Consider the following 23,635-nt stretch of genomic DNA (forward strand, 5'->3'; position numbering starts at 1 on the left):
GCAGGGCACAGAGAATTAAAAAACCTTATCTGCTCTCTTGACTGTGTTATGTACTAATATGTAAACACAAAAATATTAGCCTTTTTTCCTACTCTGGGCCAAATAACTAGTCTCCCTAACAGCTCCCTTCCATAAGCTCTTGAAAATTTTCCCCAGGAACTGAGTCTTTTCAAAAGTACAGTTCTTTCATATTTCTTTTAAAAATGAAAAGGCACTTAAGATTTTGTCAGCCCCTAAAGAGAATTACTGGAAGCTACAAATGTAATTTCTTAGATTCTCCTCAACATATCATGGGATTCCTAGTTTTCTCATTCTTTTTGAACTGTAGTGTATTAATCATCAGACCTACCTCCTGCTTCTGATCCCCATTTCCTGAATACACTGCCAGCAAAGCTAACTTGGAAGCCAGGTTCCCTACAGATTTAAGAAATCCTTAATGGTCATCACTCACTGTACCCCAGAAATTTTATTACTCATCACTAACTCACTATCACATTACATTCTTTTTCTTTTTCTTTCTTGTTTTTTAACATTGGAGTATTTATTTTTTTACTATTTTATTTATGTATTTTGAATTGACAAAAATTGTAGCTGGTCATGGTGGTACACTCCTACTCTGGAGAAGGACTGCAAGTTTGAGGCCAGTCTCAGCAATTTAGCAAGATCTTGTCTCAAAATTAAAAAAAATAAAAAGGTCTGGGAATGTAGCTCAGCAGGAAAGACCCCCTCAATTCAATTCCTAACATGAAAGAAAAACACTGTATGTATTTATATTATATAACATAATATTTTGAAATATGTACACATTGTGGAATGCCTAAATCAAGCTAACTAACATATACAATACCTCACATACTTTCTCAGCACAAGTGAGAACACTTAAAACCTACTCTTTCAGAAATTTCAAGAATAGTTATTAATTATAGTCACCTTATGGTACACTAGATCTCTTGAACTTATTTCTCCTGTCAAGTTCTATATCCTTTGACCAACGTCTCTCCAACCCCCAACAACCCTATGGTAATAACTATTTTACTCCCTACTTTTTATAGTTCAACTCTTTTACACTCCACATGTAAGCCAGATAATTTGTTATCTGTCTTTCTGCCTTTGGCTTATTGCACTTACGCTGTTCTTTAGGTTCATCCATACTGGGCCAAAATGACATGATTTCCTGCTTAGGGCTGAACAATATTCCACTGTATATAAATATATCACCTTTTCCTTATCCATTTATTGGTTGACACTTAGGTAGTTTCTGCCTATTGGCTATTTCAATAGTACTGCAATGAACACGCCAGAGCAGATGTCTGATTTTTTTTCTTTTGGGTACACACCCAGTAGAGGGAATGCTGGCTCCCTATCGCACCCTTGCTCTCAGTCTGCCTACTTTCCTCCTGCAATGTACTTCCAGTCCTCAATCCCCCTTTGTTCTTTCCTTTGCTGTCATATGACAGCCAATCTTGTTCTGAATTTTACAAAGAGTAAAGCTATGAACACCAAGCACCTCTGCTTCATCCTAACATTTTATGTCATTTCACTGATCCACCTCCTACATTAATAAAAAAAAAAAGTATCCTTTGTCTTTTTTAAGTAGATTCCTGGCATTTGCTCTGAGAGTCACCTTTGGATCTCCAGTTGGGTCTTGCACTATTGGCACAGGACAGTTACTCCTATGCATTTGTGCAATGAGTAAGTGAATGAACAAATGAATGGGAAGAAATAATAAATTTTTTAAAGATTTTTTTTTTTTAGTTGTTGATGGACCTTTATTTTATTTATTTATATGTGGTGCTGAGAATCAAACCCAGTGCCTCACACATGCTAGGTAAGCGCTCTACCACTGGAGCCACAACCCCAGCCCCTAGAGGTAATACATTCTTATAACTGGAATTTTCTCACCTTTGGAGAATGAACTTATACTGATTTAGAGCTCTGATTTTGCTTTTGTAAGAAAGTTGAAGTTTATGCTTGAAAGGAAATACTGACTGTCCTAGATCAGTAAGAAAACATTCTCTTTTTGGTGTGTGTGATGCTGGGAATTGAATGTGGAGTGCAGAGGCACTCTACCAGCGAGCTACAACTCCAGCCTGATGTTTGTTTTTGCTTTCATTTTCTATTTTGAGGCAGGACCTTGCTACATTGCCTAGGCTGACCTTGAACTTGTGATTCTTTTGCCTCAGCCTCCTGAGTTAGTGGGATTATAGGTGTACACCACTGCACCTTGGTAGAAAAACATTCCTCTTAAGTTTTGTCAAATATATTATCAAAGGTAATCATTGTCAGTTCACAGGTTATGTTTTTCTAGATAGAATAGAATTGGGATCATCTGTGAGACTAGACCATATCAAGAAACTAGTCTTCCATACCTGATACTCCATTTTACTAGTTCACTAGGAGGGATCTCTGAATTTTACATAACTGTAATACTTACATCAAAAAAATAAATCAACAATTCCTTGGAATAAATGATTTCTTTAAAAACCCAGGAGTAACCATCACATATTTCTAGGTATGTTATACCTTCTGTTTTGGTTTTTTAAAATCTTCTTTACTATAGTTAAGATTTACTGACGAATTACCAGGTGTCAAGTATCACACTCAGAGTTTAATGCTCAAGTAATCCTAGGGGGAGAGTACTCACTTAGAAGAGGAGTTAACAGTCATAAGAATCATGAGTTAACTTGTCCAAGATGATATAGTTACTAAATGGCACAACCAGGATATCAACCCAGGCCATATAATTTCAGAGACTGGCCACATACATACTATAAAATGGTTGCAAGGCGCAGGAGGATAAATGTCTTAAATGTCTCCTAGATGGAGGGAAATTCATATATGAGTCTATATAAAAAAAACTGTGCCTCACCAATTGTATCATTACTTACCTTTTCTTTAAATTATAGAATTGTAATGATATACTGAATAAAAAATAATTGCAGGCAATATAAATTTATATGGAAAGTGCATTTCCAGGAAATGAGAATTTAACTGCATAATGATAGGAAAAAATTCCTAACTTCAGAAAAGTATGTGAATATGGTATCAGCAGAAAGTAAACTTCCTCTGTATTTAATTACAAGGATAAGGCTTTTTCCAAAAGAACTATCGTGCTGCTAATTTCTCAAATAAAAGCCCATGCCAGCAGCTCACATGCATGAGTAGCCCTACAATAAGCTCAATGCCAAATGGTGACACTCAGGTCCTGTTAAATATAGTCTCAGATGAGAAAGAAATAATGAATTAGTTCCCAAGACAAATGTATAGTTTTAATTAATGAAGCCTTAGAATACATCAATAAACAAAGTAATGAAAGTTTTAAGGGAGGTAGTCAACCACTGAACTATGTCATTTTCACTGGTCCATATAATTTACAGACAATTGTCAACTAATTGACATGCTAAGGAAACAGAAGCATTAATATACAGATCCATAGCTGCATAAACTATGGACAGCATAAATAGTGGCAATTTCTACTGCCATACAGTATTAGAGCCAATTTTAAACGCAAGCTAAAGGAGACACTATACCATAGAATCTGAAGTTGCTTGCTTTCTCTGTATAATGAAAAATGCATGTTCCTGTTCTGATAGCTCAATTAACAAGCACCACACCCTTCCCTTTCTGCCCTTCTCTGGCCCACGGCTAACCTTCCCATCTGTAAACTCAAGTCAGTTTCCTGAGGCCCCTCTCCTAAGGGACTTTCACCATCCGTGATTTCCCCTCTTCCTGAATGTGGCCTCTTCCTCATTACTGGATCCTTCTTGTCAATTCTTAAAGAGTTCAAGTTTCTCCTACTCCAGTTTCTTAAAAAAACAAACCAACTAACCCTCCACAAACCTCTTACTATACAATGGTGAGTAAAAATTGGCTAAGCAAAAAAAATTACAATTTTATAATTTGTAGCATATTCTAAACATTATGGATAATGGGATGAGTATAGAGATTAAGAATACCTATTCCTGCATATGCTTCCCTGTTAAAACACCAGACCCGCCATATACTGGCTATAGGACTTTTAGCAAGGTATTAATCTCTGTGCCTCAGTCTCTTCAGCTATAAAAATAAATATGTTGGTAGTACCTACCTTATTAAGTATTTACAAGAATTGAAAAAAATTAATATTTTAAAAAGAGCTTAGAACAGCACCTGCACATAAGAAACATTGTACAAGGGCTGTAAAATGAATAAAATAATATTACAGATGATACAGAGAACTGGATCCCTGCCTTTCCTGGCTATATTCCCATGCAGACTGGAGAAATCAAATGTTTGACCAGATAAATATTCACTAGAAACATTTTACTCATATGAAACTTAATTTGGAAAACTAATTTTTAAACTAATAATTAACTTTTATGTAGCAAAATCCAGCCAAGATTATACAAAGCTCAAATAAACACGAGTGTGTTATTTTTAATGATCACTGAATAGCTGGGCTATTCTGGCCCATGGCTAATCTCCCCGTCTCCATACTCAAGTCTGTTTCCTGAAGCCCCTTTCCAATGGGACCTTGATCCTAGACCTTCTGAGCTGCTGATGTTACACCAAAGGCTGGGTAAAAAAGTGGAAAAGAGGTCAGAATTAGGCATACACCAGCAGGATGCTGTGAGAACACACCAGACTTTACCCATACTTAATGCAAGAGGTGTCCGTACCATGCAGCAGCAGCCTAATGGTCTGGGTCACCTTCAGGCAGTGCCAGTAATTGTTTTGAGATCAAATCAGAGCACCAATTTTCAAAATATGGCCTAGTGTTGATGATGACTTAAGGGCTGTTGTTTATTTAAATAATTTTTATTCGTTCCATTTTCTTGGTACTGAGGAGATATTTTATGTCTCACAATTTTGCTATTTTTACATGTTGCTCCTTTTGTATATTTGACACTGCAAGTAAGGAATCTAAGATTTTGATCAAGGTCAGGTAGCAAAAGCTGATGCTATGATGCTACTTTTCTTTCTTTTTTGTTTGTTTTTTGTGGTGTTGAGGATCCACCAAGGGCCTCAGGCGTGCCGGGCAAGCACTATACCACTGAGCTATACCCCCAGCTCTACTTTGCTTTTCTTGAAATATTTTGAGGACTCAATTTTAAGAACCAATTTCTAGAGCATGAACTATTTCTGAGGGCTTATACTCATTTCAGTATTGCCATTATCAATAGTTTATAATCATTTCTTAACACTGTCAGTCTTTAAAACTCTCATTCTGGTCAATAAAATCCTGTCTAACTATGGAAAATTTCAGACAAACACTAAAGCATTTAAGGAGTAATTCTGAAGAGGTCTACAATGCAGGGCTTAAGATAGCGGGGCTCTGGGGCCAGACTGCAGGGTTTGTGGCTCTGCTTTACCTCCTGCCACTTACAAAACATTAGGCACATTACCTAATCTCTGTGTCTTAGTTTCCTCACCTTTAAATCTGATGCTCATAACAGTATATTTAAAGCACTTAAAACAAAGGAGGGAGGTTAAAAAAAAAAAAGTCTTAACTAGTTGTCTGCCTCATGATAGACATAAATATCCTCCATTCCTTCTCCCTCCTCTACAGGTCTTCATTTGTGGGCCCTCTATTTGTACTCAGACAAGGTAACTTCCTGTGATTAACGGTCAGGGCAATGCCATAAAGATCATACTTAGGTTGCATTTTATTTTTGTCAATTGTAACAATAATGATGCTATTTGACAACAAAAATATTAACTATACCATTTTTTTTTTTTTTTTTTTTGCCCACTGATTTCATTGTTTGGAATTAGATTCTGAACAATCAGAAAGAAATCAAATGACTCCCATTTCTTCAACAAATAGAACACAAGGAATTTAAGAGGGAAGGGAAGAGGGAAGCAAAGGGGGGATGTGACTTATAAGACTTAATCAACCAGCTGCAATATATGGATCTCATTTGGATCTTGATTTGAATAATTTGTAAACAATATTTATGAGTTAACAGGGGAAATATGAATCAGATATTTGATAATGTTAAAACAATATTAAGTTTTTAGGTGGCAATTTCTTTCAGAGTTCCCTTTTTGAGATATACCCTGAAATACTTATACTTGAAAATAGTGAGAAGGTAAGAATTTGTCTCAAAATCATCTGGGGGTAAAGAAGAGGCTTGGACAGGGATACAGTTAAGACAAGAACAGCCTAAACTGATAACTGAACTGATAACTGTTGAAGCTGGTGGTGGGTACATCAGAGTTCCTCATACTGTTCTACCTTTTTAATGTGTAAATTTTCTAAAATAAAAAGTTGAAAAGAAAAATACATAATGATTTTAAAACACCCACATAAAAAGAAATCTAACAATGCCCTAAAATCACATCTTACATTTATAACATTTTCTTCTGAGATGATGCAAACACTACATTCATTATCTCTGCCGGTTGCACTGGCGGAAGCAAGGATCCTTATCAGTTCCAAGATGGAGGGAAAGGTAGGGGTGCATAAAGAGGTCAGGGCTAAGGAGTCACCATCAACTCCAGGGCCAAGAATCACGCCCTGTCTCGAGACTGGGCACCCTGCACCTCTTCACAAGGGGACTGTGCCTGTGTGGCAGGCAGTTGGAATCAAACCTACTCCTGACAAGGTTTTGAACACAGCCTAAGATAACAATCAGTGTGCTGCCAGAGGCCTTAGAAAATAGATCTTAGATAAATCTGAGATGGTTTCAAATACAGAGGGAGCTTTTTTTGTGATTCTGACTCATTCTTTCGCCAAACACCTGTACAGTGATTGTGAGTGTGAGAGGTGATAGCCACAGATGATCCAACTCAGTGAGCAAAGGCAGAAGAGGGCTTCAGGCTGAGTTCTCCTGGGGTCATCACAGACAGGTGGGACATCAGACAGAAAAGGAGAGGAGGGAGGTAGGGGAACACTGCAGCTCAACCACAGTACAGACCAGGAAAAAGGGTCAGCTCCTGGCCTGAACTTGGGGACCACAAAGACAGTATTTTGGGAGTTATTTTCCTACTTTCACCAAGTAAACAGGAATTTAAAACGGAGAACTCTGAAGATCAACAACTAAATAGAATGTTTTAGAAAATCTGAAAATGTTTATAAGACAAAACTCAGGAAGAAGCTAATAGTAATCCTAAATTAATCTAATCTAATATTAATGCAATTAGAACATTAGTGGTAAAAGGGAATTCGTGTTTCTGAAAGACACAGGAATGAGCAAGAGTGCCATCATTGCTTCCTTTTAAATTTCGTACAGTTTGTTAAATATATTAGAGAGACCACATAGTATACATACAATGTTACAAAGATTTTGTCAAACTACCCTTAACCCAGATATGCTTCAGTAGAGATTATTTATCTCTAAATAGTCTGAACTATAACTTGGATCAGTCTTTCAAGCCATTAACTTCCCTTTTTAATGTGCTGATTTGTGATAGGGGAAAGGTCTTCTAACACTCTGATTCATTTCCTCCAGCAGTGTATAAGGTAGATTTTCAAAGGGTATTGCCATTGTTATTTCCACACCTCATAAATTCTGTCCTTACTGCACAAAAACACTATCTTCTAAATTCTATGAACACTGTCCACTGTCAAGAAATAAAATGTACTCCTACCAGTAAATAATGACTAACAGAAATTAATTCACCAAAGATTTTATGACTACAAATGCTTTAAAAATAAACTTGATATATACTTCCTAGAAAAAGAAATCAATTTTACCAGAAAAGAAATATTCCAAGATTATTTTATGTTTATGAAACAATGTGATTGACTCAGAATTTTAAAAAATTTTTAGTACTATTTTCAGAAGTAATTTTTAAAGCATGGTACAATTAAGATAACTATGTGTGATTTGAGTAATTCGATTTTAATTCTCAATATAAATGTAAAATTTTTAACTTAAAAGACTGTATGCTTTGTGCTTTACCATGAATCTTTTTCTAAAAATTAAAGGCTTGTGCTGGTGATGTACCTCAATGGTTGAACACTTGTCTAGTGTGCACAAGGCCCTGGGTTCAATCCCCAGCACCGAAAAAAAAAAAAAAAAAAAAAGGTAAAAATTAAAATTAACACTTTCCAAAAGAGAACTGCAACAGGTAAGACTGAGAAAAAAGTGTGAAAACATTTTATCATTTTATAGCTCTGAAACTTTACTGAAAAGGTTTTAAAGTATTTAGTTATCTCTTGATATAAACGATCCACAGGATAAGAATAATGTAACTGTTTCCAGAAAAACTGAAAGAGAAAAATGTGGTGACCTTGATAAGCAAACCAATTTCAGACTGTAAAGAAACTTTCTTCCTTGTATTACCAATGCAAAACAAACAAAACAAATAACAGACTTGAGATCAAGGCCATGCTTCCATTTAATGTCAACTATTACAATTCTATAGCCTTTTTGAGTTTTTCTAAGAACTGTGCATGTATCATCCCATCTAACCCTCATGGAAATATCCAGAGTAGGCAACTTAGAAACTCACAGCTCTACAGATGAGGAAACTGAGATTGTTTAACAGAGTCAAAGTATACAAAAGTCATATATCTTAAAGTGTGCCAATCACAAATATCTACTATTCTAACACTAAGACATTCAAGTCCTATTTATGCAGTTACCTGATTGGTCGATTCTCTTTACTGTCAAAGAGGGAGAAGATGACCTCCAGCTCCTCTCCCAGGTTGGAACACATGAGGCTCTTCATCTGGATGAAGAGATGGTGACTGCTGGCCTGCACTGGGGTGTCTTTCTTCCGATGTCGATGTTCCATCTGAATGAGACAACACCCCGATCCCAGCAAAAAACACGATTAGCATAGACTGAAGAAAATAGTGGCACTCAACAAACTAATGAGGTATGGTGCGGTAGTGATGTCTCAGACTAAATTTTTTTTTTTTATTTTAGGATTCAGTATCTAATTTAAATTTCAAATTTCTGCCAATTTCTAAAATAAGAAACTATGAAGTTTATATTATAGCTCATGAAGGAATTTGCTTTAAAATTTAAAATTATTAATGTTAAAATGAGGGAGAAGGGTTGTGGCTCAACAGTAGAATGCTCCCCTGGCACATATGAGGCACTGGGTTCGATCCTCAGCACCACATATAAATGAATAAATAAATAAATAAATAAATAAATAAAAAATAAAGGTATTGTGTCCACCTACAACTAAAAAGAAATTTTTTAAAAAACAACATCAACTCATAGAGGAGATTCAGAAGGAAGTTTCAAAGATTCTACAGCTCCCCTATCAACTCCCAGGATAAGAACAAACTATTATTCATCTTTTAAAAACAGATTATATTTCACTGACCATTGCACACTGATGGTAGCTGAACAATGTAGCTATTGACATATTGTTTCTCAAAGTTAAATGTTCTTTTAAAAATTACACTAAACTGCAAAATTGTGGTAGTTTTGTGAGATAGTCAGTGGCAATGATATTCTATCACTAAAGCAAGAAAATGTTTCTAACTTTCTGAGAACCTACAGGGAATCAGATTTAGGAAAGCCAGCAAGGCATCTAAAGAAAAGGATTGGTATCTGTATCCAACTCTCATCTTGCCCTCAATGCAGCCAGCTGAAGTCACACCTGGAAGTAGGACCAATATGCACAAGGCCCTGGGTCCTGGCACTGAGAGGTCTGGGATTGAGGGAAGAGAGGATCCAAGGGCGAGAACAACGAGATAAGGTCAATCATTCAACATACATGTGTTCAGTCTCTACTAGGTGCCAAGCAATGGGAATACAATGATGAGTGAAGACATGAACAATCCATGCCTTCATGGAGACATCCACTGGGAGAAATGGACATCAGCACAACTGTCCCCCCCACCAAGCCCTGACACCACTGGTAAAACTGCAACTGCAATGAGTGGAGGGCAAGGCCTACATCACCAGGATTCTACAGAGGGGGTTTGGCCTCAGTTTGGGCAACCAAAGAAGGCTTCCTGAAAAAGTGACACTAAGACTGAGAGCTAAAGAGGAAAAAGAAATTATGAACTCTCTCGGACAGGACTTCACCTGCTGCTTGTAGCAAAGAACCAAGTTGCTTCTCCTCTTAATATTTTGGAGGCTGATACTTCAGTACTTTTTTATAAAATACAGTGAAAGTACAATGGCAATGTCAAAATGTGAAAAAAGCTTCTAATTATTTGCTTGCCAGTCTTATACCTGGTCCAGTTCCCAAGAGTTCACAGTCCAGCTGGTTCTTGAACCACACTTTTTTGAGTGGCAATGATTTAGGATAAGACCACAGGAAAAGCACATGGAAAGGCCTGTGTAGGAACAGAATTGGTGCTAACGAAGAGGAAGATTATCACTTTCATATCACAGACTACTAATGAAGTCGCCTCTTCTGAATCACTTGATGATTAAAAAAAAAAAAAAAAACTCAGGGATTTTAACTTCAAGGTAACAGTCATAGTCTTCATACCTAACCCCATTTTTTACATTAGCCATCTTTTTAAAATTTCTAAGTAGAGTTCAGTAATTAATAAACAAATATACCAATTTTCAAGCCAAAATGCATCTTTAAAATTTCTAGTTTCAAATCATGTAACAGCATAAAATAGCCAGATTTTTTTTTTTCATGCTCTGACTTTCGTTTTGAACCACTTGAAAAGCAAAGGTTAAAAGAAAAATGCACTAAAGGCAACAGCAATCACTTTATACTCCACAGGTACACAAGGTACCTCTTGGTAGCAATGAAGAGTAAATACAGTTTTTAAAAAGTGGGCCTCAGCATTATTGTATGCATTGGCCATAATTAGTAGAAAAAGCTACTTGGACTAGAATATTCTAATTCTAGGGAAAGAAAACATAATTCTGCCTTGTTTTCTATGAATTTTTTTCTATTTTGTACTTTTAAAATTCTTTTTTACTATGACAAAAGAAGCGACATATATTCATAAAACTACATCTCTTTAACTCACAAAGAAGTCTATTTTCCCCTAAAACTGCTAACTTCTTTGCTAAGTTACTTAAGAAGCTCAACATCATATACTTAAAAGGGTAACATAGCATGGGCTGCTCTGATTAAATGATTGTCTATGAAATGGCAGAGCTGGAGAAACAGATATAAAAAACTTACGAGAAAAGCACTGACCTCAAGGAGGTGCCTGCTCTTGACTACAAAGAGCACACTTTCCAGCATCAATCATGACGTTCACTAAGAACTGATGGGAAAATGAGCTCCCTTACTCATGCAAGGAATCCAATATATCTAGATCAGTGGTTCTCAACCTTGGCTGCACTTTAGAGTCACCAAGAGAGCTATTAAAAAGTACTTATACTCAGGTCCGATCCCAGAACAATTAAATTAGAATTTCTAGGGGAAGGGGGTCCAGAGAGTGGTAGTTTTAAAAACTCCCCAGGTGATGCTAATGAGCAATGAGGGTTGAGAATCACTGATCAAGATCATATGCAGAGAGATGCAAATCGGAGCATACTGACAAACATCATATCCTCTGAAAAACTACTGCCTAGGTTTTTGCATACATGCTAGTAAAAAGTCTGCCTGATTCCACCCTTTGTACATGTGACATTGCCCTCAAGTCTGGCAAACCCTGGCATTGAAAGCTCTCCTCCCGCTCCCTTCAACCAGTGTTATTCCAGGACTAGGATGGATTTGGATGTAAATAGGTTATAATTACTTGCTTATCTCTTGGTAATTCAGTTTTGGAGAAGGGCTAAAAATATCCTTATGAAAATATTACTGCAATAAAAAATTTAAAAGACACATTCACACTTCAATAGTAGTTATTTAAAAGTAGTATTAATAACAGAGTAGTAATTGAGTAGTTATAACACAGAAACAAAAATGCATCTTGAAATAACATATGGTTACAAATGTATGTACCAGTTACTCTAAATGTGTTTACAGTTTAAATAGACATCTGATTAAGAGAAAAATACATTCATCCCAAAGATTTACTTCAATGACTCAAATTTTTAATCTTCATATAATACATTAATTATTAGATGAATTGCCACACCAGGGTTATAATTTTGGCTAAGCATTTCTTTTTTTCCATATTTTTTAGTGGTGCATTATAGTTGTACATAATGGTGGGATCTGCTGTTACATATTTGAACATGCACACAATACAAGAAGATAATTTAGCCAATAGCATTCCCCATTATTTCTGATTTCCCTCCTCTCCTCCTTCCCCAGGTCCCTTTCCTCTCTTCTACTGACCTCCCTTCAATTTTCATGAGATCCCTACCTACCACCTTTCTTTTCCTTTCTCCTTTCTAGCTTCCACATATGAGAGAAAACATGTGATTCTTGATCTTCTGAGTTTAGCTTATTGGTTGAATATGTATTGTGGGGGCCGTCCTAGGCTCTGTAGAATGTTTCACAGTTTTTCCTGGCCTCTCTGGCCTCTCTCTACCTTCACTTCTGTGTGACAATCCCAAAACATCTTCAACAATGTCAAATGTACTGGAGGTTAGGGTATAAAACTCCCTCTGAGAACCATGATTTTCCATTTGTGAACCACTGGTCTAATCCAGTAAGGATTAAGTAAGAAGATAATATGATCTTATAAAACCATAAAAGGTTCCTATGAAGATATTCTGCAGGCCAAATAACCAGACAATCAGCTAATTAGCTTCTCTATTTATAGCAGGATTGAGATCTGGCCTTTGGCACTAGACAAGACTTTTTGAGTGGACATATGTTAACACTGTGAGGCTTAGCACTTTTACAGCTTAGCTGAGCACAATTAGGTGAGAAAGATCTGCTAACAGGCTAGCAAAAACTTAAAGCAAGACAATTTTTCCTAACCATGCAATATGAATTGAGTGAGATGAAAACAACTGTGCTTCAAATATGACACTGTCAAGAAAAAAGTGAAACATCCTCTGTTGGGCATTTTACCTCCATGCTGTGGTCCTTGGTCCACGTGACAGCATGTTACCAAGCAACAGCAACAGCAAGAAACTGTGCCTCCCAACTCTCCCTGGTGAGTCAACAGACACTTTCATGTTGTGCAAAGAAAAATACCAGGACTACAGAGACTGATTATTGCTAAGTCAGGACACACCTTAAAGAAGAGAGCATGTCCTCCTGAAGTTTATAGTCTTTGGGTTTTTCTCAGGCTATAGGTCTTTGCTGTAGAAACAGTAAAATGCAATGCTATATTTTTTAGAAACACTAAAATGTTATAGAGGAGAAATTAAGGTTTCAAGTGAAATTATAATGTTTTATTCTCCTCATTTGTAAAACAAAGACTTTGAACTGGAATCTGCGCTATAAAATACTAAAATGTCCCCTCTTGTCTTTCCCACCAATAACAGACATGGCTAATCAATCAGAGCCTTGACGAGATCCCAGAATCTTATCACCACTACACTCCAGGCAGCCACCACCAGTAAACTGCAATGTTAAAAGAGGTGAAATCAATTTGTCACCCACGCATGAGGTTAAGTAAAAAGAACTGAGGCAAAATTGCATACACAGAAACTCAAACTAGAGGGAAAAAGTATTTGTGTCAGACATTATTGTTGCTTGTCAAATATCTGACATCCTCAGCTAAAGCTGGGGGTGTGACTATGCTCTGCCAGTGAGATGTAAAGGTCAGTGTTGAACGGAACTTTCAGGAAGGCTCATGAACATAACTGAATCAACTGAGAGGAAACTTTGTCCTTCTGACTGACTGGAGTTCAGATGTAATGGCTACGACTCTTGCAGTTCTACCATGTTTAGAAGGGTCCTTGAGGATGGGAAGCCTACGGCATGACATCTACTGTACCTCTTTTCATATCATGAAGCCACAAACCAATCCAGAATTTCCTGTTTATAGGTTTGCATATTTTGAGAATTAAATTTCTATCATGTCTAAGCTACTATTACTTACTCATTCCAGAGCCAACTCTAACCTAATATTTAGTACAGATTACATCACTTATTCTTATCATACTGCCTCTCTAATGCAAATGAAATAATGGCATGAAAATCGATTATGTATAGAGGTTTTGGTAAATATAAGGAAAGGCATTTTATATGTTTTTTTAATTTAGTAATGAACAAGCAAAGAATTATTTTCCCACTTAGTGCATGAAGAAACTGAAGCTCAGAGATGAAATAACAAGTCCAAGATCAGAGAGCTCATAAAGATTGCAAATTTAGTTGTTTGAAGCCACAATCTATAGTCTATTCATCATACTATAATGATCTCAAAACAATGACTGAATGCTTATTAAGTGCAAATCACTGGACAAGATTAACTTGAACATAAGACCAAGGACAGAAGACACAGTGTACAACCTAAAGCAACTTAGAATTGAAAGAAAGATTATTATTATTATTATTTTAACATTTACTATCTTTTTTGGAAAAAACTTTTTGGACCTTTATTTATATGTGGTGCTGAGAATCGGACCCAGTGCCTCACACATGCCAGGCAAGCACTGTGCCACTGAGCCACAACCCCAGTCCACAAAAGATTATTTTTTAAAAGTGAGAAAACAGAAAGCACAATGGCTATACAAACTAAGATGAGCAGGTGAAGACCAATAGGGACACACTTTCTGTAATCAATGTGTATCATAATAACAGGTACAGGGATGAGGGTTAACATACCGATGAACAATGGTTGTATACCATTAGCTGGAACACTGGGAACACAACAGGTACAAATGTGTGACCAGTACAAACATTTGCAAAAGAAAGGAAAACTTCGCATTGACTTTCTAGTGCCTGGGAGTCGAGGGTTCAGTAGAGAACACCCATCACTCTGAGAAAGGGAAAATGTCTCAGTACTATCTTCAGGGCATGGTCACCTCAGGCCTTCATTCTTTTACTCTTTTCAAATTAAACCTGAACATCCTGTTCTTATAAAATCAAGTAGGTCTGAAGAGTGCCATGGAAACCACAAAATCAGCAGTGTGGCTCTGAGCCAGCATTTCCTGTACCTACCAATCGGTAGAGCTCAGTAATGCTGATGTCCTCTGGATCCACCATTGCATACTCCTTCCTAGGCACCAGGTCCAGTCCTAGTTGTCTAGAAAAAAAAAAAATTGCAAAAGGTTTGGAGAAAAGTCATCTCTATGTAATATATCAAATTAATTACTTTTACTACTTGACCTTAAAATTTAGATATATCAGCCACTATTCTTTTCTCACTCATAGTTGTATCTTGTATGACTTATTACTACAACTGGGGTAGACAAAGGGCAAGGCTGGACCCTGAGCCTAACCTGAGAAACAGTGGATAACAAAGAGAGGCAAATCAAGGAGGCAAGGGCTGGCACTCCGTGGACTGCTCCTGCCACTAAGGACCTTCAACATCCTATAAACTATCACCGGAAAAGCCCTTCTACAATGAGTAGGGTGGAAACCAGAGCTAGGAAAAATGTGGTTCTGGGAACTGGATTTGATGAGAGGGAAGTCTGATGTTTAGGATTTGTCCTAGTACCAAGAATAGAGTTAACACAGTTCTAAGGTGAGTCTGGCCATTTGTGCCTGGTATTCATTCAGGGCAAGTTCGGGGGTCAGACATTGTGAAGAAACTCAGTAAGCAAAGGAAACAGAGATTGAGGCGGCAGAGTTCTAAGCCTGGAGTGGTGGAATGGTTTGTTTAAACTTCAGGGTCAGGTGTCACTGTGGCCGACACGTGGTTTGCAGTGCTGAGAAGTACTCTAAAGTTAGATCCAGTCTCAGAGGGACCAAGTTCGGTAATTGATTTGGGATGTCCTACCCTGGACAGAGGAATGTGAGTACAAGCCTGTTCAGGCCAGTTTTCCTCCAGTAACCTTGATAACACCCTGCTCTCCAGAGCACCTACTATACAACACTGAGGCCGAGGCTATACCCTTCCATTCATCTCCGTAACCATCCATTACCAGCCTAATGGCTTCAACATGCCTTTGTCATACCCTATAGATCAAGGCCAAGAAGTCCACTTGTCTATGAGACTCCCCTCAATTATCACACTCCAGGTTCCAGGCTTATCTGAAGATAATTTATTCTGCATCCCTTTGACATTATTACTCTTTCTAATATGGAAGCCCTCTGTCAATGCTTCTCCAATTATAGAACCGCAGCTTTCTTACTTTTGTTAAAAAAAAAAAAATTCCATGCCCTCCTCAAAATCTCATTAAAGTTGCATAAGCAAAATTTATTAATTAACCACCTGCTACAGACCAAACACTGCCCAGCTACCCGGAGAGATATTAGTCCTTAAAATTAGAACACTGTCACTTCCTTGAAAGCAGGAGCTGGCTTTCAGATACTAGAAACACTTTCTAAATTTCCCTAGTTTAAGTTATTCTTTAAGAACTCAAAGAAATCACACACTCATTTTTCTGGTTGAACTTTCAAATCACAATAAGTACAATGATTTATTTTCAAAATACCCATGTCCTCCCTTGATATACCTCATCAGGGATTTTGATAGGATCTATTCTCCATTCCCCAATCTCCCCAAAGAGAGAACCACTGTAACTAGAGTATGACAGCATTTGATACCAGGTACATGTTGCTGATGAAAGATTATCCAGCAAAGAGAAGAAAGCATACAACCACGGAAGAACCATGGTGTGAGAAACTTTGCTGCCCACATTCTCTCCAGGAGGAGGCAGGCACATAAGGCAGTCACCTGAATATTTCCGATTCTAACCCATACTCAACTGACCTTCAGGCTTCCGATTCTAACCCATACTCAACTGACCTTCAGGCAGACAACTGATCTAAGAATAAATAATCCATGGGCTGGCCAGCAGCTTATGAGAGGCTTATATAAAATGCTCAGTCCAAACAAAAGTATTAGCTGCCAATGATATTCCTTCTTTGTGATTTTGAACTTGGAAATTCAGACAGAATTAGCCATGCAGTGTGAGGGAAAAACAGGTATGTGAAGGGCAGCTGACCTATATCACTGCAGAATGAGTAAAGATTGGTTCCAGATGTGGGTTCCAGAACCTTCATGGACTTTCAGGCCTGGAATCATTATTCTGTAAGTTCCTTTTTCCCATAAAACTTGGTTTTTCAATTTCTCTTGGCTTCTTGGAGTCCAAGTTGTGTAAAAAGAGTCTCATTTGGTTTTATTTGGTTTTGTTAACTCCTAGGTATATCCTTAGGATAAGTTAGGCACCGTTTGAGGTTTCTTAGCTAACAGAATAGAATCAGGGCAGTGTTTTACAAAGCACACAGAGAAATCAGTCAACATGGAGACAACACGGAGAGAGATCCCCTAGGATATAGAAACCAGGAGCTGAGCAGGGAGGAATGGTCAGATTTAACATCAACTCAGCCATTATCCTACTCTGTTATCTGAAGAAAGGAGGAGCTAATTCTCCCTACCATATCATCTCAGGGACATCAGATCTCAAAGGATATCAAAGGCCTCTATAGGAGACAAACATGTACCACTATTTTGCTGATCCCACTAGGAACTAGATTGATTATGGTCTCCTCCAACCAAGTTCCCCACTCTACAGGGCTTTTCTTCAACAGTTCAATATGCAACTTGAGATCGGACACATTCTTAATTTATATTCATCCAGAGATTTATGTATTGACAGGTAACTTTCAGGAAAATTTGATCTAGTTTAATAGGCAAAAAATCATCCTCATTTGATTGCCACTGAGCACTTCAATAAGAAAACAAGTTTATACTTAAAGTAACAAGGTAAATGCACAATCTCTGTGCAACAAATTATTTTTAATAAGTGGACAATAAAATTCAAAGAAAACAGAATGAGAACTCAGAAAATTCAGGAATTTGAAGATGACCTTAATAAATATATCATTCATTTTCAAGCATTGGTGTTTTACCAATTTACCATAAACTAGCCCAACAACTGTCCAAAACACCAGCAAGAACTCATGTAAGTCAAAAACTGAGACATGATTCAGTCATAATTAATGATCTTTCCTTTCTTCCTTCCTCTATTCCTTCTGCCATCATCTTCCATCATTGAACCAAGAAAGTATCACTTTCTTGCCTATTCTATGTTCCAACATTATTTTTGTTAAGTTAACCTCATCCAACTCTCCACTGATTTACAAACTAAACTTTTAAATGGTGACCAGCATAATGAGCCAATTATAATAAAGTGAAAACTCAATGGCTTTTCAAAATAATAGGAATTCAGGCAGCACAGATCAGGATCCAATAAGCTTTAGCGCCATCTCTCCCTGCCAGTACTACCCCTTGAAAACAGCAAGAGGGGAAGCTCAGTACCAACACTGGCAAATCTGGCCTGCCAAGTGGCACTGTGTTTGAATCTCATCATCCTGAAGCTGAAAGAGCCCTTGGGACCTTCTCTCATTCAGCTTACTCCCTCGGAGCAGAAAACTCAAGTGAGAAGGTTTCAGGAATTTGCTTCTGGTCTTTAAAAATAGTAGAGTTCCTTGCCCAATACTCCTAATGCCACTCCACACTGGTACCTGCTTTATTTCTCAGAGGAATGAATGTTCTAGCAATAAACAGATTGGGCTATGCTATTCATTGTCTGTAAACAGATAAATGGCACAGCACATTCCACAAGATGTCAGACATACTCTGGGTGAGGTACAGGGTTAAACTCTGTCATTCCTGTAATATTTAACATCTTGGCAGGAATCACACCTGGCTTCTGATAAAGTGACTCTTTAAGGGTAGAGGAAATATTCTACTTTAAAATTTTCTTTTTGTTGTTTGTTTGTATTTTATTCACTGGTCACTTCTTGCCATATTCTTCTTTTCTGACTGCTTATTTTTTTTCCTTTCTTTTTTATTCTGTTGCCTTAAGATCCTTTGAAGGTCCAAACAGTACATGAGAGCTTAGGGGAAGGAAAGAAAGGTAGGCTATGGCCTTGTAGGATGTTAAGGAACCATTTCACTGCCTTAAACTTAGGCTATATGCAACCTTAGGATCATGGGCAAGGTTGGCTTGTTCTCATTTCTAATTCCTATATTGCTAATCATACTTAATGCAATATCAGCTTTGGTCAGAGCTTTTAGTGATTAGATTTACTACTTAAGTGCTTGATTGTTATTTTAAGAAGGTCCCTTACACTTTCATTTAAAAGTAAATCTCAGTCAAGAAGAGTTCTTTACTGAGTTATTCTAAGAAGCTCCTCCAATTAGCTCATATGTATGCACAGGAGCAATCACAGAAATAATGAAAGGTCCCAGTGGTGAACGTGGCATGAGACTTTCAGCAGAAGCTGCTAACATCCCTGTCTCCCTTCAGATTACACTGGCAACCCAAACCATGATATGGACAAGCATACATTAAGAACAAGTACATATGCCAAACCTAAAAGCCCTACTGGAAAACAAGGTCCATTTTAGAAAGAGGCCATATCTAATTAATCCCTGTGAGCATTTCATTTTATGTGACTACGTGCACACCATCACACCACACGAGACACTTGAGAGCAAACAATGCCTCGGTGCCCACACCAGACCTAAAGAATGTGGCTCTTGGCTCCATCAATGATAGTCCTGATAAAGCCTGTGAAAGGGTCAAAGCTGACATGATTTCTTCCAGTGATACCACCACATCCTGGCTCACACCTATATTACTTACTTTGTGTTCACCCACCAGAGTACCCCATAATGGTCAGTACTCACTCGTTGCCCCAGTCAAGGCGGGCAGTAATGTGCCGCTTTACATCCTTCATCCGGTCGTGGGTGAGGTGGCCAACCAGCACCTGGCGCCGCAGATCCAGGATTTCATTCATGATGTGCCACAGCCGGTGGAAGAGATCACCTTCATTCCTCTAAGAAATATGCAAAGAAGAGAACTGGTAGTTGGTCCCATGTTGAATTGTAGGGTAACCAAAGGAAGGGGGGGGGGGCGGCAGTGAGTCCTGGTTATGCTCTATATGCTTGCTGTGCCCTAGACAGACTCACCATTAACAAAATTCCCTTGTTGTCCTCAAGTGCATTTATGGCTCTACCTGCTCTACAGTGCTGCTCTCCCGTTCTCTACCCTACGTTCTCAGATTCCTCAGCACAGACACAGTGTTCCTGTTTCTCACTATGCCTTCACATCTTCATGTGTTCCTGTCTTTACCTCTACCTGAACTCTACTGTCCTTCAAGGCTCACCCTGAATTCTACCTCTGTTGGGCGGTCTTCCTTGGTAACTCTTGCTCGCATTCTTTTCTTTCTCCTCAGAGTTATGGCTGTATACAACTAAAGCAGATGAAATGGAAAATACTGTAGTCCAATTATATCCTGCATTCTAGTCTTAACACTTCATTAGATTATCCCTTTTTTTGTACTGGGGATAAACCTAGGTGCTTTACACTAAGCCAGTCCTTTTTTAATTTTTAATTTTGAGACAGGGTCTTGCTAAATTGCTTAGGGCCTTGGTAAGTTGCTGAAGCTGGCCTTGAACTTGAGATCCTCCTACCTCAGCCTCGATTACAGGTGTGCGACACCACACCCAGCTAGATCTTACTGTAGAAGTTAGGTGCACAGAGGGTTCTCAAGCTCATTCACTGATGAATTTTCAATCATTATCTGCTCAGTATTTATTGCTTTAAAAAAGTGGTGCTTTTTCATTTTTTATACAATCACATAGACTCATGATAACCTCCTAGGAAATTCATTAGGTTCTATGGTTTAGTGAAAGAAGATAGGTTAAACTCCTGACTTTAGATTCTGGTCTTGTCACTTACTAGTTTCATAAACTTTGAGTATGGAGTTCTGTCATCTTTAAAACAGGGCAATACTATCTTTAGGCAAAGTTGTTTTATGGATTACAGATAACACACATGAAGACAACAACACAGCCATGGTAAAGAGCACCAACTTAGAGCCCATAACCTTCCACTTTTAGCATTTACTGGCTAAAAATCCTTCAGTGATTCATTAACCTCTTTGTGTTGTTTCCTCATCTGTAAAACAGGTATCATCACAGTACCCACCTAAAAGGTTGTTGTCAGGATTAATGAATTAGTATATTAAAACTCTGAAAACAATGCCTGGTCCCAAATACATATCATCTAAGTAATTAGCCATTACTAATACTGTACTGTTCGGGGCTTTGTCTATAATAGGCCCTCTACAAATACTGTTTCTTTAACGAAACCAAAATACAGATCTTTTATTCCACAGACATGAGTAAATCTTACGTAAGGATTCACTTCTCGTCTTCCTTAACCAGAAGTGGTATTTCAATTTCCACAAAATTTATTAGGAGGCCATATAAATAGTGACTTGAAAGTACTGAGGTTATCATCTACCTGAAGCTGGAGGAAATGTCAGTTTCCCGTAATGGGTAAAGATGTTGAGTCATTACACATTTTTTTTTTTTTAATTTTAAAAAGCAGTGAAGTGTTTTCTACCTTATCAACACTTGGTGTCTTGGGACTTTTCTTGTACTGTGCAGGTCAGACAAATGTGCAAGGACAGGAAACATTCTCTAGGATGCATCCCTGAACCTCTGGGAAATAAATAATCCTGCTCTCAACTCCTAAAGCACTCTATTGAGCCTGTCTTCTATTACTTCTATTACCTGTGTCTGTCTCCTCCACATGGCTGTTAAGCGCCCAAACACAAGGGCTATGCCTGACTTTTGTAACCTCTGCAGGTGGAGAATGAATGGAGACCTTGATTTATAGGTGTTATTTTTTGTGGACCTCAAGAGACAGATTCTGTTTAGGTTTTACAAAAGAATAAGTGGCGAATATCAAGGAACATTTGAGGAAATCAGTGGTAGGAAGGAAAAGTCAATTGAGTCAAAAAATTCCACAAAGAAGTACGAAAAGAAATCAAATCTCATGCAGCAAAGGAGAGAGTCAGCACCTCTTAAACTGACTGCCACACTGAGAAAGCCATGTGCCTATACTTGGGTACGCATTCTGCAGTTGTTCAGTAGGATGGACCTGTTTTTCTGTGATGTTACCTCCAGTACTTCAGTTTAAGACTATGTAAAGCTGAGAAAGAAGCAGTATCCTTTGTAAAGAATAAAACTGGATGGTCAGCTTCCCCTTTAAGGGGTGGAGGGGACACTTTCATGCTACAGGCTTGGCCACCTGATTTCACTACTACTGTAAAAATAAGTGTACATATCTGATTGCACATTTGGCCAAAAAATGATAGTTCAGAAAATCTGGATGTGTACAACTGGATAGATATGGAAGCTATCAGAAATAATGCTTTGATTTAGTGTTAAATGAAAAAGTATGGTATAATATGAAACATCTGGAATAAAACATTATCTAAAAATTCCTGCAATATATCAGAAATGTACCAAAAAATTAGTTGTACTTTTGAGTTTTAGAGATTAAGTTTTTATTTGCCTTAAAAGGAAAACACAGGTTTCTCCAGCAGCAGACCTAGATTTAGATTCAGCCTTTACCACTCAACGTGGGACTCTGGATAAATCATCTTTGATAAGATTTGGGAATAAAAATTACCTGGCAGAGCCCCAGGGAAGATAGATGCAAAATAGTTCAGGGCCCAAACCAAAGTACTCAGTAGAAGGTGAGTGCTGTATTTCTCTTAAACCTTCTGTGGTTATATTACCAAGATTTTTTTAAGTGTTAGTCTAAATGACATAATTTAGGCCTTTAGAAGAGCAGGGAAGAGAAACCAAAAGGTCCAACATGGCCAAGTTAGCCTCATTCCCAATGACAAAACTGATATCTCTGGGTTAAACTTAATATTTTGTTCCTCATAGAACCAACTACCATTTCAGGAGCCAGGGAAACTGTTAGATAATTGTCTCTCTTTCCCATTATTTGGGACACTAGGAGAAGAGATTACTTCTAGAGTTTATAACACATAGATTTTTCAAACCTACCAAGTCTGTGCCCAAAATAGATGCTCCCAATCTCAAAAGCAGGTAAAAATAGCTAGATAAGACAGAATAAAAAGAAAATTCAACTTTGTTCCCCACTAGAAGCTACATAAAAAGAAAAGTCTGGGTGCTGTAGCTCAACTAATGGACAACACACTGTCATTATTTTTATAACACTCTTTTATTAGGTTAGGATGCAGTGGTTCAAACATTTCAAATAATTTCCTTGCCACAGTAGTGTCATGCAAACTGCTACTTTAAATGAAATAATACTTGGATTTTGTAATGTTCCCAGCACAAATTTTTTTTTAATTATAAAAGGAAGATCTACATTTCTTTTTTAAATTTTTAAAAAATATTTATTTTTTAGTTGTAGGTGAACATGATACCTTTATTTTATTTTTAAGTGGTGCTGAGGTGCCTCAAGCATGCTAGGCGAGTATTCTACCACTGATCCACAGTCCCTGCCCTGAAGATGTGCATTTCTTTGGCACTATCCTGGCACAGAGCCCTGCACATCAGCTATCTTGACATGAATTCATGTTGACAAGGTCCACACTCTGGCAATTTATCTACGATATAAGATTTGTCTTGTGGATTTTCCCATTGAGTTCTAAAGCCACCAGTTCCAGAAGTGTATGGCTGGAGAACTCTAGCACCAAAGGGTTTTCATTAGTGACTTTTCAAGATTTTCTCACCTCAATGAAATATCCTATTGCATTTTAGATGTAACAGACAATATAAACTATCTTTCTGTAATAATGTCCCTCACTAATTTGGATTTTTCTCTTAGGTTACTTAAAATAATTTTGTCAGGATAACCTTTGGATTTTGAACACATCCCTTCAAATGATTAAGCTATTCTACAAATTTCTTTGAAAATAAAAGGAGAAATCTCATTAATCTTCCTTAAAACTTCATCACTCTCCCAAC

The 23,635-nt window shown here is 37.6% G+C and overlaps 1 protein-coding gene across 1 annotated transcript in view; it reads right to left on the reverse strand.

Annotated features, from left to right (window-relative positions):
* Positions 1–23,635, reverse strand: part of Dock4 (dedicator of cytokinesis 4) — a 445,877-nt gene that overhangs the window by 221,570 nt on the left and 200,672 nt on the right. The window contains 3 exon segments of the mRNA XM_047560480.1: positions 8,573–8,724; positions 14,878–14,962; positions 19,523–19,671. Coding sequence (XP_047416436.1) covers positions 8,573–8,724; positions 14,878–14,962; positions 19,523–19,671 — 386 coding nt within the window.

This window comes from Sciurus carolinensis, chromosome 8 (assembly GCF_902686445.1).
Source record: "Sciurus carolinensis chromosome 8, mSciCar1.2, whole genome shotgun sequence".
NCBI classification, from domain to species: domain Eukaryota; kingdom Metazoa; phylum Chordata; class Mammalia; order Rodentia; family Sciuridae; genus Sciurus; species Sciurus carolinensis.